The sequence below is a fragment of the Euprymna scolopes genome, chromosome 6 (genome assembly GCF_053919585.1).
Source record: "Euprymna scolopes isolate OS-2025 chromosome 6, ASM5391958v1, whole genome shotgun sequence".
NCBI classification, from domain to species: Eukaryota; Metazoa; Mollusca; class Cephalopoda; order Sepiida; family Sepiolidae; genus Euprymna; species Euprymna scolopes.
Window position 1 is genome coordinate 112763406 of NC_136487.1, and position 17213 is coordinate 112780618.

General features: G+C 34.3%; 1 protein-coding gene across 2 annotated transcripts in view; it reads left to right on the forward strand.

Moving 5' to 3' along the window:
- The window catches only part of LOC145277878 (uncharacterized), a 127294-nt gene that overhangs the window by 1259 nt on the left and 108822 nt on the right, over positions 1–17213 (forward strand). The window contains exons 2-3 of one of the 2 annotated variants that reach the window (XM_080129866.1): positions 7166–7247; positions 16803–16936. In XM_080129866.1, the coding sequence (XP_079985992.1) occupies positions 7166–7247; positions 16803–16936 (216 nt within the window). The remainder of the gene's footprint in view (positions 1–7165; positions 7248–16802; positions 16937–17213) is intronic. The other variant, XM_080129867.1, reaches the window with a different exon arrangement.

The following is a 17213-nucleotide window of genomic DNA, read 5'->3' on the forward strand; positions in this document are numbered from 1 at the left end:
TGAATTTAAATTATATTCTCAATGTATTAAAAAGTATACAATATATATATATATATATATATATATATATATATATATATATATATATTCCTCAAAACTCCTGACCTTGATGGAGGGAAGACTAAAATTTGCAGCTATGGTTTCAAATAATCTGAAATAACAGCAAGGGAAGACTTGATTCCAAATATTTTTCATATGTTATACCTCCCCTCTTTTGGAAATAGGGTACGATTATGAATATCTCCAGTATCAAATCTTTATACACTGTGAAATTTACTTTATGTATGAAAACCAAAGAGGGGAGATATAACATGAGAAATATTTGGAATCAAGTCTTCTCTTGTTGTTATTTCAGATCATTTGAAACTATAGCAGCAAGTTTTAGTCTCCCCTCTATCAAGGCCAGAGGTTTTGGGGAAATATGAGATATTTTGTAATTTATATGCAAAACTAGGAAAACAAATGACTGATTGAAACATTTTATGGCTGTAAAAAGTGCCAAAAATAGGCTCTGGATGATCCCCTTAATATGCGACCTTAAGGGCAAGTGTCACATAGTTCACTATACAATTCAGGTCATTACCTTTCCAGCGAGCCTTCATTTGTTAAATTCTGATCAATAGTCGCTGAAATTTGTAACTTATAAAATTGCCAAAAAAGGTGGTATATATATATATAGGTGGTTGCCTGTCTAGCCGCACTGATGAGCTGTGAAACAGCGAAACAGTACTGTATGTATATATATATATATATATATATACACTGGTAGCCAAATTGAATATTGAAATGCCCATATCTTTGGTGCTATGGGACAAAACTATATAAAAGTTTGCAGGCTTTATGAGGATTATAATACGATTCTATGGTTACAATTTTATGACAATTGGTAAAAAAGAACCTAGGTTTTCAAACCAATAAAATATGCCCAAATTTGCCTACATGTCATACATGTTTGCTAAAAGTAACCTCGAGTGCAATCGAAAATATGTTATTGCAGATTATTACTCATAATAACTTAACTAACCTTCACTCCTCCATTCCCTCTAACCACTTTAACATGCCTGGTTATCTCCCACTCTACCGTAAGGACTCTGACAGACATATGCATGGGCTTGGAGTCTATATTCGTAACACCCTCCCCAGAGAAATAAAACTAGAATCAGAGGACCAGGCCTTTATGTGCTTCAGACTAAATATGCAACACAATATTAGCTACTTGTATTTTCTCTACCGCTCTCCCTCAAACCAAGACTGTACCCTAATAAACAAAGTCTCAGACAGCATAGATATAGCACTCTCCCTCGATACTAGCGCACAAATACATGTATTTGGTGACTTCAATGTCCACCACAGTAACTGGCTAGGATTCTCTAATCACACAGACGTAGCTGGTAGCGCAACACATAGCTTCTCTATATCCCATTCCCTATCTCAGTTGGTTACATTTCCGACACGTTTCCCAGACCAGCAAGATCAACATGCCTCACTTCTAGATCTTTTTCTGACAACAGTTCCCAATGACTGTACAACAAATGCCCACAGCTCACTCGGGAATGCTGATCACGCTGTGATAATGGTAGAAATCAGCCTAAATTCTTGCCCTAAAACTGAAGACCCACTACTCAAAACAACGAGGTATTACAAAATGGCTGATTGGGAAGCCATCAGGGAGCTCACCAGAGATACCCCATGGCGAAATATCTTTACTCTTCCAGTGGAACAGTGTGCAAATGAGACCACTGAATGGTTCAAAACTGCAATTGAAGCACATGTTCCCGCACGGAAATTCTATAGCAAGCCCCACTCTCCCCAATGGTTTACTTCTGCTTGTGCAGCTGCCATTTGTCAAAGGCAGCATGCGTTCCACAGATTCAACCGACATAAGTCCAGCTCAAATAAACAGAAGTTTATAGAAGCTAGAAATAATTGTAAGAGAGTGATAGAGACAGCTAAGACAGATTACTCTGAAACCACCAGAAAATGCATCGAAGCACAGAAATTAGGAACCCGGGATTTTTTTTTACAACAGCATAGTAAATAATAGACAGTCAACTATTCCCCCACTATCAAACAATCATGAGGTTGCTTGCATGGCAACTGACAAGGCTAATCTGCTTGCCAGTCAGTTTGCCTCAACTCCACACTGAACTCGGTACACCACTCACTCCCTGATTTTCCTCTGCGAACAGACGTCACACTAGACGATTTGAAAATCACCCCTTCTCAGGTACATGCTATTATAAAAAACCTAGACACCTCAAAAGCATGTGGACCAGATCTCATCCCAGCTGTGCTATTAAAAAAATGCTCTGCCGAGGTTGCTCCAGTTCTCTCTAAACTTTATAATAAATGCCTTAACGAATCTTGTTTTCCCGACTGCTGGAAAACCGCCTCTGTGGTACCAGTCTTCAAGAATTCTGGTGAAAGAACTGACCCACTAAATTATCGCCCCATTAGCCTCCTCCCGCTTTTCGCCAAAATATTTGAGTCCTTAGTTAATCAAGCCCTAGTCCGGCACCTAACAGCTGCTAAACAATATGGATTTAGGCAAGCCCGTTCAACAGCAGATATCTTAACTGTAGTTTCTGAACGTATATACCGTTCATTGGACAAAACGGGAGAGGGTAGAGCGGTGGCCCTTGATATATCTAAGGCTTTTAACAGGGTATGGCACGATGGTCTTCTAAGGAAAATTAGATCATATGGAATCATTGGAAGAATTCATAATGTAATTAAATCCTTCTTAAGTAATAGAAAAATCAAAGTTGTCCTCGACGGTCGTACATCCAAACAATATGACATAAATGCGGGAGTACATCAGGGGTCTATCCTTGGACCTCTATTATTCCTGATATTCATAAATGACCTCCCTGATAAAATTGTTTCGGAGATGGGTATATTTGCCGATGACACCACTCTCTATAACAGATATGAGGGGAAAACAAATGAACACATATCTAAGGAAATGGCAGAAACACTAGAGGATGACCTCCAATCTGTAGTGGAATGGGGACAAAAATGGTTGGTCACATTCAATGCTGCTAAGACTAAGCTTGTTTCCTTCAATAACTACAAGAAACCTTCTCTACCACCAATAGCAATGGCCAAGAACACATTGCCTGAAAGTACTTCTTTTAAACTCCTCGGCCTAACGTTTACAGGGAACATGAACTGGAATAGATACATTGAGAGCATTGCCAAGGCTGCTGCAAGGAAGGTTGGCTCCCTCTACCGTGCTAGAAAACTACTTACGCCTGACAGTATGCTATACTTCTATAAGGCCACCATTCGCCCATGTATAGAGTACTGTTGTCATATCTGGGCTGGTGCATCTGCTGCTTGTCTCTCGCCCCTGGATAGGGTTCAAAAGAGAGTCGCCAACCTGATAGGTCCTGAACTGTCATCTAGGCTTCAGCCTCTGTCCCATCGATGAGATGTTGCATCCCTCTGCCTGTTCTATAAATACTTTAATGGTGAATGCTCTGACGAACTGCAAACACTTGTACCTTCCCGACGTAACCACCCCTGACAAACCCGACAAGCTACTAAGTCTCATCCCTTTACAGTAGAGATCCCTAGGTGCAAGAAAGCCTTTTACTCCAATAGTTTCTTCCCCAGAACTGCGGGTCTTTGGAACTCCCTTCCGGGATTCTGCTTTCCCAACTGCAATGATATGCAGAAGTTCGTGTAATGTTAACAAGCATCTTTCTACTCATCTCCCTTCATAATGACCCCGCTAATTAAGTCCTTAATAGTAGCCCCCTGCTTCAAAGTGGCACTGTGCCTTGTATGGGGTGAAAATTGAAAAAAAAAAAAAATACATTTAAATCTATTAAGGTATTCAGCAACTTCAGCCATAATACCCTAGCCAATTACAAGAAACTAAAAGAGATTAAGTGATATACTTTTAAGATATGATATGCCTGTGGAATTGTCTTCCGTTTTCCTGCTTTCCAGCGGTCTATAATATGGTTGTCTTCAAGTCCAACGTGAACAAGTTTCTGATGAGCCGTTCCACTTAAGTTAACGAATTTACCGAACTTCCATTACTATCGATTACTATATTGTCCTTTTGACTACTCTTTAACCCTTATCCTTGAGTGGCCTATCGGCCTTGATAAGTGGTGAAGCCTATGTAAAAAAAAAAAAAAATACAGTGAATAATAATAAAAAAAAAATGGTAAACCTCCAAAATAGTTAACAGTCAAGAACAAACTCAAATTTAATGTTTGATGCTTATTTCAGAATTTTATTCCAATAAAAGCTGTGTTATGAAAATCAAAATGGAGCTTGAGATTATTGTTTATCTTTATTTCATTTCATACTGAATGGATACTAAAGAAAAACAAAAATACTTACCCTATCATTAACTCTAAAGTTTGAGTGGTAACCATCCCCAAACAAAATCGCTTGTAAAATCACATGTAATCGCTTAAGTTTTATGACATTCAGTTATAATCTCAGCCACCATTGGTATATTTTTGTGTCAATAAGACAACCTACATCAAAATATAATTTTCAAATAAAAAAATCTTAATAAAGAATTTAATTCTATTGCAGTTGCTATAAATTATTTGTTTTTTTATTTTTTGTTTAAAACAAAATGTTAAATGTGAGGGTTGAGGACATGATATGAGAATTATACAATGGATGTGAGTTTCAAAGATAGACATAGTTCTGATGACCTCTGGACAGTATAGGGAGATGTGTGCAAACAGGAGACGTATGGTATGGCCATTTTAAAAGAATGAACGGCAGTTCTTGGCTTAGTAGATGTGGAACAGTTGAGGTAGCTGGTCCAGTTGGCAAGGGAAGGTCAAGGAAAACATGAAAAGAAGTAGTAAAAATACACCTGCATAAAGAGGGATAAATAAAGACTTGTCCAAAGATAGGTTAGTTTGAAAGTCAATTTCTTTAACCATCTAATGCATATCAGCATGTAAAACGGATGTTAAACAGGATTGGATGAAGATGAAATGTATATGGGTTGATAAATTTTATGGTGGTATAAATTATTTATTTTTATTTTTATTTTTTGTCTGAGTTCTCAACTGTTAAATATTCTGGATTTTACCCCTCAAAACATTTAACCAATAAATGCTTTATCATAAACTCCTTTTAAGTTTCAAATGCACTGTTATGCAATGTATGTACTGAGGAGACTGCTCAGTCAGTGGTTGGGTGCCAGACTGGCGTAATTACAAACAAAGAAGATAATATAATATGAACTTGAGCTTTTAAACAGGATACAAATATAAAATCATACAGTACACGAGTGAAAATAATGTTAATAACAGATTTAAAGGTCAAGGGGCAGTGCATGCAAGAAAAAACAAGAGAAAAAGATTAAAATCGTTTTCTTTTCTCTCTGGTCACTAAGCAAAGTGGTTGTTGCTTTTGCACGTCTTTAGTTTTGCCTTAGCACACAAACAGACCAATGAAGATAAACTTTTAAAACTGTAATAAAAATATATCATGTTTCAGAATTGTTAAGCTTTGGATGATAAGTTGGATTATTTAGATTACTATTTTCTTCTTGGTTATTATTTTCACAACATTTTAGCTGATCTACACTCTAATTGTTTCGGGTGCATTTTTTCAAAATTGGGAATCTTTATGTTAAACTCAGACAGATTTTGATTGCCTCAGAGGAAGATTAAATTTGGATAGTATAGAGAGATGTATATAGAACTGGAAACGCTGTTGGTTTGATCACATTAAAAGTGATGAGATTTAATTATTATCAAAATCTATCTTCAGGTAACAATAAAAAAAAAAAAAAGGAACAACAAAGGAGCAAATAATAACTATGCCCAGAGAGTAATTAAGTCCAGTTTTATAAAATAAAATTCAATATAAAAAGCCTAAAATGCTTCTTCAAAAGGCTTTCTTTTTAGTTTGCTTCCCTCGATATTTTCTTTCTTTATATAAGTTATGTAAGACTAAATTTTTTGGATTATATAAAAACTTTAGAGCTTAAATATTCTTGAATTTTCTTACCCAAAAATACTTAAAGGAAAAAACTGTTGTTTTTTTTTTCTATTTCCTGTAAAGATAATGCTTTCTTTTTCTTTCCTTTTAAACTACTTCAGTTTTGTCTTTCTCATTCTGATTTTTCTTTTCTCTTGAAAAGGGTCTTCTAAACTTTCAACATCTGTGTCTTATAGTTAATGGATTCAGGCTAAACCAAAATGCTTTAAGGATTTTTCTTCAATAAGAAAGTTTTCTATTAACTGCCGGTGTTTTCTTCTAAGGCTGGCCAGTTGAATAAATTTTTGAACGTCTGTGAATCATAACAAATGGAGACCAGAAAAAAAGAACCTGTCATCTAGGAAGAGATTCTAAATCTGCTTCAAAATGGTCACTCCAAGGGTTTTGATGCGATTCTCTTCAATAAGCACCCAGTTTTTTCCTTCTCCTTGGCTGACTCCTATAATGTCTCACCACTATTTAGAGGACAACAATGATGATGATGACAGACAGATGGGTCATATAAACAGGCAAGGCCTATGGGCAAAAAGCCCGACCTCCCCCTCTCCCATCACCACCTTTACACTACTCAATAGTTTAATGAGTTAAGAAATAAGATTTTCGAAAAAATATGGAGGTGAACAGTCGAGGTCGTTGAATTAGTTGGAAGGTAAGGTCAATGAAAACATTGGAGGACATGATAATGATGGATTTGAGAGAAAGAAAAATTAAGACCTGGCCAGAGATAAGTTAGTTTGGAAGTCGGTTTCTAGTCCAACACATGCAAACGTGCAAAACAGATATTAAAATGAATATGCCTCAAGTCTATTTTAATCGGATTAGCATAATTTAAGGCGAAGATACAGGTGATTGATTTTGATGCCTGTTTTCTTGTGTAATACATAAGAAAGACAACAAGTTTTACTTTTATCTTTCATTTTATTTTCTTGTGTCAATAATCATTTGATCTTTTTGAATTGCAATTGAATTAAACACTCAGCAACCTGCATTTTTACACCAAGATCACTTTAATTTACTCCTGTATCAGCCGGTCTGGTTTAAGTTTGCCAGCCTATGAACTGTTCCTTTCTATTTCATAATGGTTGTTCTGACAGATACCAAATTTCCATTATAGTAGCATAGAGATATTTTTTATTTCTGAAACTTCCAATGTCATGTTCTTTTATGATTGCAGAACTTTGTTTGATGAAGTTCCACCCCTTCTCGGATTTTATTACCCCAGTCCTCAGAAATCCTTGGAAAAAAGCCAAACAAAGGTATTGTTTTTCTTTTGCTTTGTTAGCAAAAGGTAAATCATTTGAAAAATAGCTAAAAGGTTTTTTGCATTTGGGATTTGTTTGGAGTGATTTTTATTTTTATTATTTTTTTTAGTGATTTTGGGATCTCTTGAATTTTTTTAAAGACTTTAGTGATTTTAATTTTTGAAAAATTTGGTTTATTGTAGTGAACATCTGAATATCTTTCACTTCTGATTTTTTTAAATTTAAAGCTTTGTTGTAAATTTGTAATTTCAATTACATTTATAAAAAGTACTGATTTTATTATTTGTTAATTAATTACTTGTAAAAAACAAAACTGAAACAAGTTATTGATTAATATATAAAAAAATGAAAGAAAAAATTTGTAATATTTCAATTTCTATTATTTATTAGTTACTGCAAAAATCAGAAAACAAATTATTAGTTGAAATAAAAAAAAAGAAAAAATAATACTGTGAACATGCCTCGTGTGTTCCCTACACTGCCATGATCATCTTACATGCGTTTTTAAATCAAGTAGTTTTACACTGACTGCAATAATGTTTACACAAATTCTTTTAATAAAAAATAAGGGACATTAGTGCTAGCTTTTAACATATTATTTTTATGTTTAAGAGTTAAGAAAAAGCTTTGAACAAACAGCAGAAAACATATGTTTGACTTAAAAATAATACTTTGTTACAAAATAATAATGCAAGTAGAAATATTCCCAGGTAGTTCAACTAGTTTTCAGTATTCTTGTAACATCTCTTTCATAGTGCATTTTTTAAAAAAACTTTTTGATGTTAGAGATTTCTATTTCACAGCAACAATTTTTTGAGATAATCACAGTGAATTATTTTCCCTTTATTTATCATTTCGGTGCTTGTGCAGTTTATAGCCTGTTCTTTTATTAAAGATAGTATTTTCAAATAAAATTCAATTTTTACAATATTTTTTGTTTGTTAAATTGTTAGCCAAAGTAGTAATAGTAGAAAAACCCACCCCTCCTCCCATGTTAAGAATGGTTTTTTAAATAACATTATTCCAGCACTGTCTATAAACTGCACAAGTACCACCATTTCTTATAATTAGGGCTATGACAACAGCATATTCTTTTCCTTGTTTTGATTCTCAGGTACGAGGGGGGTGCAATAAGTAATGCTCCTGATCCACTTCCAGTTGTCTGATCTAGCTGAAATTTTGCATGTGCAATGACATATCTCTACAGATTATGTGGCAAATTACACTAATTGTGGTTTCTGTTTTACAGGTGTTTGAACTGAGTCAGGTGTTGAATGTCGAGCAGTGATCCGGTTTTTGTATTTGAAAGGATGCACACCACAGGAGACTTTTGATGAAATGAAAGAAACTTATGGTGATAATGCCCCATCATATGACCTTGTAAAACGCTGGCATCGTGAATTCAAACATGGCCGGAAGTCTGTGGAAACAGCTCCCAGACCTGGTCGCCCCCCCCCCCTTCTGCCATTGATGAGGAATCTGTCCGTCAAGTTGAGGCTGCTATTTTAGAAGATCGGCGCATTACTATTCGCCAAATAGCCCAAGATGTCAAGATTAGTACAGGGTCTGTGGAAACTATCATTCATGACCATTTGCATATGCATAACGTATCTGCCAAATGGATTCCCAGGTTGCTCACACCATTCCAGAATCGAGAACGTGTTGAGTGCTCGAGGATGAATTTGGAGATGTGCCAAGAAGATGAGTGAAAGTTTTTCAAAAGACTGATTACACAGAATGAAATCTGGGTCCATCACTATGATCCAGAGACAAAAGCCCAGTCAATGCAGTGGAAGCACTTGGACTCACCACCTCCAAAGAAGGTAAGGGTGTAGCCCTCCGCTGGCAAGGTCATGCTCACAGTCTTCTGGGACCAGGACGGAGTAGTGATGACAAATTTCCTGGCAAAGGGTACCACAATTACAGGAGCCTATTATGCTTAATTTTTGAGGAAGTTAAGGGAAGCTATCAAAATCAAAAGGCAGGGAAAGATCAGCAAAGGTACCCTCCTCCTCCAGGACAACATCCTGGTCCACAATTCGCATGTCGTCAGATCAGAAGCACGGGCGTGTGGTTATGAAATCCTCCCCCATCCTCCCTATTCTCCTGACCTTGCACCCTCTGACTTTCACCTCTTCCCAACCATGAAGTTGTTTTTGAAAGGAAAGTATTTCCCAGATGATGCAGCCTTGATTTCTGAAGTCATGTCGTGGTTGGAGGACCAACTTGGGGTGTTCCACAAATATGGTCTCCAGAGCTGCATCAAACGATGGGAGAAATGCATAACTCTGGGTGGTTCCTATGTAGAGAAAGACTAATAATTGTGCTATGTTTTGTTGCTCTACTGCTATGGGAAGTGGGTCAGGGGCATTACTTATTGCACACCCCTCGTAATAGATCCATTGATATATGTTTTTATGTAGAGTGATGTGGTCCTCGGTTGATTAATTGTATCTAACTGTGTCAGATATATACCTGACAGTCAAAACAATGAAAAGAACATGCTGCTGTCATAGCCCTACTTATAAATAACTAGTTTTAGTTACCTGGCGTTTTCCGGGATACATTTCCATTTTTGTGAAAAATTTTGTTGGTCGCATATTTTTAAAGTTATACAAAAAAAAAAGTAATGGAAATTTTGTTTTTTTAACACTATTTTTTTCAGTAGTTATTTCAATAAAATTTAGGAGAAATAGATTTTTATGGATTATAATATTCACTATTCTCCATTGAATTATTTAAGTCACTACTTACATTCCTTGTATTATTTGAACTATTGCTTACCTTCTTTGTATTATTTAAGACATTACTTGCCTTCCTTATATAATTTGAGCCATTACTTACCTTCCTTGTATAATTTGAGCAATTACTTGCCTTTCTTGTATTATTTGAGCCATTGCTTACCTTCCTTGTATTATTTGAGCTATTGCTTACCTTTCTTGTATTATTTGAGCCATTGCTTACCTTCCTTGTATAATTTGAGCCATTACTTACCTTCCTTTTATTATTTGACCCATTACTTACCTTCCTTGTATTATTTGGCCCATTACCCACCTTCCTGCATAATTTGAGCCATTACCTACCTTAAATTCTTTGACCCATTACTTACTTTCCTTGTATAATTTGAGTCATTACTTACCTTCCTTGTATTTTTTAATCTTTACCTACCTTCCTCATATTATTTGAGCCATTACTTACCTTCCTTATATTATATGAATCATTACTTACTTTCCGTGTATTATTTGATCTATTGCTTCTCTTCCTTGTATTATTTAAACCGTTACTAACCTTCCTTGTATTATTTGAGCCATTACTTGCCTTCCTTGTATAGTTTGAACCCTTACTTATCTTCCTTGTATTATATCAATCATTACTTACTTTCCTCGTATTATTTTGAGCTATTACTTATCTTCCTTATATTATTTTGAGCCATTACTTACCTTTCTTGTATTATTTTAATTCTTACTTACTTTCCATGTATTATTTGAGCAATTACTTACCTTCCTTGTATTATTTGGGCCATTACTTACCTTTCTTGTATTATTTGAGCCATTACTCACCTTCCTTATATTATTTGAGCTATTACTCACCTTCCTTATATTATTTGAGCTATTACTTACTTTCCTTGTATTATTTGAGCCGTTGCTTACCTTTCTTGTATTATTTGAGCCGTTGTTTACCTTTCTTATTTATTTGAGCTGTTGTTTACTTTCCTTGTATTATTTGAGCCGTTGTTTACCTTTCTTGTATTATTTGAGCCGTTGTTTACCTTTCTTGTATTATTTGAGCCGTTGTTTACCTTTCTTGTATTATTTGAGCCGTTGTTTACCTTTCTTGTATTATTTGAGCCGTTGTTTACCTTTCTTGTATTATTTGAGCCGTTGTTTACCTTTCTTGTATTATTTGAGCCGTTGTTTACCTTTCTTGTATTATTTGAGCCGTTTTTTACCTTTCTTGTATTATTTGAGCCGTTGTTTACCTTTCTTGTATTATTTGAGCCGTTGGTTACCTTTCTTGTATTATTTGAGCCGTTGGTTACCTTTCTTGTATTATTTGAGCCGTTGTTTACCTTTCTTGTATTATTTGAGCCGTTGTTTACCTTTCTTGTATTATTTGAGCCGTTGTTTACCTTTCTTGTATTATTTGAGCCGTTGTTTACCTTTCTTGTATTATTTGAGCCGTTGTTTACCTTTCTTGTATTATTTGAGCCGTTGTTTACCTTTCTTGTATTATTTGAGCCGTTGTTTACCTTTCTTGTATTATTTGAGCCGTTGTTTACCTTTCTTGTATTATTTGAGCCGTTGTTTACCTTTCTTGTATTATTTGAGCCGTTGTTTACCTTTCTTGTATTATTTGAGCCGTTGTTTACCTTTCTTGTATTATTTGAGCCGTTGTTTACCTTTCTTGTATTATTTGAGCCGTTGTTTACCTTTCTTGTATTATTTGAGCCGTTGTTTACCTTTCTTGTATTATTTGAGCCGTTGTTTACCTTTCTTGTATTATTTGAGCCGTTGTTTACCTTTCTTGTATTATCTGAGCCATTACTTTACTTCTTTGTATTATCTGAGCCATTACTTATCTTCTTTGTATTATATGAATCATTACTTATCTTCTTTGTATTATATGAATCATTACTTATCTTCTTTGTATTATATGAATCATTACTTACATTCCGTGTAATGTTTGAGCTATTATTTTAGCATTACAAGTTGATTTTTTCTTTTGAGATAATTGTTATTTTATCAACTTGCATGAAAAGAGCTATGTAAAAGTTGCTTAAACCCATTTGAATTATGCAAATACCATCAGTAATTCAAAAGTTATGAGAATTTTAAGTGCCAAAATTTAGGCTTTCTGTGGACATTTTTCTTTAGAAAATGTGGGCTAAATTACAGACCTCAACATTTCAAGAAATGTGGCAATTTCGCCACCATTTAATTATTTTTAAACCTATTTTCATGAAACTTGGCACGCTCATGTAAAATTGTGTGTTGCAGTCAAATTTCGTGTATCTCTTTATCACAAGCCATGAATTATAAATTCAGATGTACAAATTTCAATTCTTTTTAAAACTGGTGCATGGTATCATACAGTGGGTGTCTATTTATGAACAAAACTAAGTATTATAGTAGTATTTAAATATAGCTTTATTAAGAATAGGCATTTTCCTGCCTCCTCACCAAAGAAGAGCTTAATCTTGGGTGTAGCCATTGAACGCCTAAAGAGCATTCATGGCCGGTATTTACTACTCCCCTCAAAGAAATAAAAATTTGAGTAGATATGAATTAATCTCAGAAATAAATCAAAGAAATTTTTTTATATAGAGTTTGGATTTCTGTAAAAGATGGAAATTCCCATAGTCGACCAGAACTTATGTATTTTGGGACCAGTACAATTTACAATTTTGTAAATCCTCTCTATCTGGCCCAAAATATACCGCTATTTTCTGAGATGCAAACATAAATCGTACTCTACATGAATTCTCGATGTAACTTTCACAGTACCAGGATACCAGGAATCCTGATAAGCAACAACTATATATTCACCAGTTGATGGCAATTTTTTGTCGTTTCTATTCTGTTGTTTTACTGAAAATTCAATTATGTAAACAAAGAAATAAAAGTAATATTTTACCTTGTTTCCACCTTAACATTTAAAATGATTACTTTTATAGGTTTTAGGGTATGCTGAAAACGAATCTCGCATTTAAATTTTCTGCAAATAAGTAGTTTTCCAGATATTAAGCAATGTCATTTCTTATGTTATCGCTGGTGGCCATCTTGGTATGTGCAAGCAAGCAAATGCAACCCTGAGAAACTAAACGCACATACCAGGATGGCCATCAGGAATAACGTAAAAAATAACGTTGCTTAATATATGGAAAATTTAAATGCGATATTCGTTTTCACCATACCCGAAAATCTCTAAAGGTAGTCATTTTAAAAAAAGATGTTAAGGTGGAAACCAGGTAAATATTTACAAAATGCATCACAATGAAATTCTATATCGAACCGCCTAATTATTATTATTATTATTATTATTATTATTATTTAGATATCCTTAATTAAAAAAAAACGGATTTGTTTTACAGATTCGAAAAAATGGTCTTGACAATGAGTTAAAAATAAATTCAAGTTTCATGATATCTTTTTTATTTAATTGTTACGTGAAAGTACAGAATAATTAATAAAAAAACACCTTTCCTTCCCATGTTAAGAATGTGTTTCTAAATAATAACGTTATTTCAACATGGTAGCATAAGTGCACAAGTACCTTTTTATTTGTTATATATATTTTTTTAAATTTTTTTTTTTGTGACCACTAAAAAACAATTCTACCTTAAGTACAAATAAGAAGTTAAACGCATGTACTTAGTACATTTTGTTTGGAAATCAAATTTGAAAAACCTGAAAATAATTTTTTTTTAATTAACGAACTCAGAATAAAAAATGATTAGTCTAGTTAGACAGTTTTCTATTTTTAAGAGAATACTTTAGTCAGCTCAGCGCATGACGTGCTTAGCAACCGTTTTTCTGTAAGCGGATTTGATTTCTATAAAAGATAACATTTTAAAGAAAATTCCGCGCAATTAATAATTATCAAATATTTACATATTATACATGAAAATAATTCTGAAACTATTATCCCCCCCCTAGTCTATATATGTAAAAGCGAAAATGTATGTATGTATGTTTATGTGTCTGCTAAAAACTTTCAACAGACACGACGAAAATTCACAAACTCAGTATCATATCGAAGCCCCATCCTTCGCTCGAAAAATATCGAAAAATTGGCCAAAAATGTTTATTTTTTCACCCCGAAATCGACAATTTTCAACAGGGAGGAGGATCAACAAAAACGGTCTTCTCGTGACGACGAGCGGTTCTACGCATGCGCCAGATGACGTCATGACCTGATTTACTTTAAATAGTTGAAAAACTGAACAAATTTCATGCACGTCGCGTTAGGTCAGTTGATTATTGCGTTGGTTCGTTATCTAAAAGTTTTGGGTTCGAATTGTGGTGTGAGATGTCTTTTTTTTTTTTTCGATTTTTTAAATTTAAATATTGAACCAGTGTTATTTAAACCATTTTTCACGTAACGTTCGTTTTTCTGTTCTTTTTTTTTTAATTAACTTATCCACCCCCGACCACACACCCCAAAACACCCGGGTACCCACCGATTTTTTAAATTTTAATATCGAAACAGGCTTATTTAAGCCATTTTTCACGTGTTTGTTTTCTGTTTTCATCGTTCGTTTGCCTTACGTTAGTTTTTTGTGTTTTTTTTCCCTCTTAAGTTTTAACATTGTTTTCTTTTTTTTACTTTGCTTATAACAAACAAACCTGGTCATTAATGTCGTCGTTGTCCTAACGCTCGACGACTTCCGGGCGCGCACCTGTCAATTTGGTTCTTACTTAAATAAATTCAAACATCTTTCACTAACTCATTCTTGCTGGCCGATTTTATTTTCAAACTTCGCCTCAGGACTTTGGGTTCGATCCTACCTCCCCCCCCCCGGTTTCTTTTTTATTTAACACCACACACACCTACAAACACCCGGGCAACGCCGGGTACCCCCGCTAGTAACTTATAAAAACCAAAAAGGGAAGCTGAAGACAAAGTTGCTAGGCAGAAGCAAATATGGATGTGTCAGATGCAATATTACTTTGGTCTAAATTTAAAAATCCAACTGGCAATTTTATGGATTATCATTATTATTACTATCATTATTATAATAAAAAGAACAGATGATAAAATAATGATTCATTGTGTAGAGTGCTTAGGTGCACTGCTGCAACTCATCAAAAGGGCTTATACATGTATATAGGAGGGAGGGGGCATCAGATATAGTTTTGGGGAATGTGTGAAGATTTTAAAAGATGCAGAGTCTTGGCAACCAACATCTGATGCAGGTGATTTGATGCATCAACAATTCTGAGCATGAAAAAATGTTTCTGAAAATCATGCTTTTTTCTCATCTTGTAGGCCTCGTCACTCATGTTAGACACATGGCAATCAAAAATGTGCTCTGGATTGTTTGTGGTAAGAGGGTTAATAATTTTGTGGGTGTTTACCAAAATAGTTGCTAGACATTAGAGCTTGAATAAAATCAAGCCCAGGGAAACAAGATGGCAGATGTCTGGTGAAGAATAAACAATAGTTTTAAATTTTTATTAATAACTTATAATAATGAAATCCTGGTATACAATGTTCAGATGCACTACAACTCGTGAAATGTGCATGTGTATGGTGGGGAAACATTGGTCATAATTTTGTAAAAAGATTTTCCCAACTTTTCAATAACTAAAGTTCTTTTATTCTATTTTAATTAATTTCTTATTGTTTTTAATCAATTCTCAAATGATAAGCTTTAAAGTGTAACGTTATACGTTGATTTTAATTATATATTAATGTAATGTTGTACACCCTTTTTTAATGGTGTCGTAAACTGACCCAACAAGTTGTAGACTCCGTCACAATGAAACCGAAGTAAAGAAAAAACTCAATTCACTTTCTCATTTTAACAAAAGCCTTTATATCAGGTATTTCCAACAATGCATTTTTAAAAAAAATATTTAAACAGTTTATTTCTCCTTTTCTGGCCATGTATGACTTTTTAGCTGTACTGTGACGTGATCCCCCGTGTGTCTCGAACATGTGCTTCTATCGTCATGTCTCGATACCACTTTTCCGAACATCTGTGTCCTTTTGTCTCTGCTGTGACGTCACTTGGCGCATTTGGCTTGGTCATTTGCATATCTTTATGCGGCTGCGGCTGCTCCCAAGGCCACAGCATTAAAAATGGATAAATTATCAATATATTTGGATAAGTATAGGATGATCAGGATATAGTCTCTTCATATAAAGCTCAATGTATGTGTGTAGTTCCTATAGAATGAAAAGTTAGAGAATCTACATAAAATTTATAAATGTACTAAGTAAAATTTACTTGGGAAGACAATGAGGGGGCTATGAGAACATAATCCACTTAAAACTTCAAATATATCCTATTTTGACGAAATTTAAATTGTATATACAATTTTCTGAGGAAGACAATAGAAGTTGTATTGAATCTCTAAGTGCCCTCCTAACCTAAGGGATATAAACCTGCTTTAAATCTTTAAATATATTCTATTTTGATGAAATTTCTATCATATGTATAAAATTTTCAGAGGAAGACAATGGAAGTGGTTCTGAGTCTCTGTTACCCTGCATGTGCCAAACATTTTTGTGGCTAAAAATTCTAATATGTACATCTGGTTTTATATATAAAAAACTAATTCCGAAAGTTTTTTAGCTTCTTCCAACTATTAAGTTCTTTAACTTCTAAGTTAAACAGGAGCAGGGGGTCAGTAAAAACAAAGAAAATACTATGGTATTATGAGTATAGTAAAAAAAATACAAAATAGTGATCTTCATTCAACCCTGAGCAACATCGTGTTTTTTCTGCTAATATTTAATAATGAAGGTGTGTTATATAGCTTAAAAATGTCTTTGTAACTTAAATAAGATGAAATTCATAAAAAAATATTTTGTTTATTTCAGATTGCCATCAGAGCTGCACAACAAGACAAGAATGTTCTTCTCACAGATTCTGAAGCGTTTGCTACTGCGTTGAGCGATGACATCAGTTCAGGCAATTTTAATGAATCATGGCCAAGCACTGAACATGACGATGAGTGAGACATCTTACTTTACTGCTGTTCTCTATTTAGCATAAGATTAACATTGTGTATGTTTGTATGTCAAAAACTACAAAACATGTTTGTATGTCTAAAACTACAAAACATAGTTGGTATTCTCTTGATCGATATTACTTTGTATGGATAATATTTAAAATTTAGAAACAATTATTCTTTTTTTGACCTTAAACCGGCACAAATTTTGTCGGAGAACGGGATCGGTTTTCCAGCTAGATAATATAGACCAACTAAAGGGGAAGTAACTCCAAGTTGA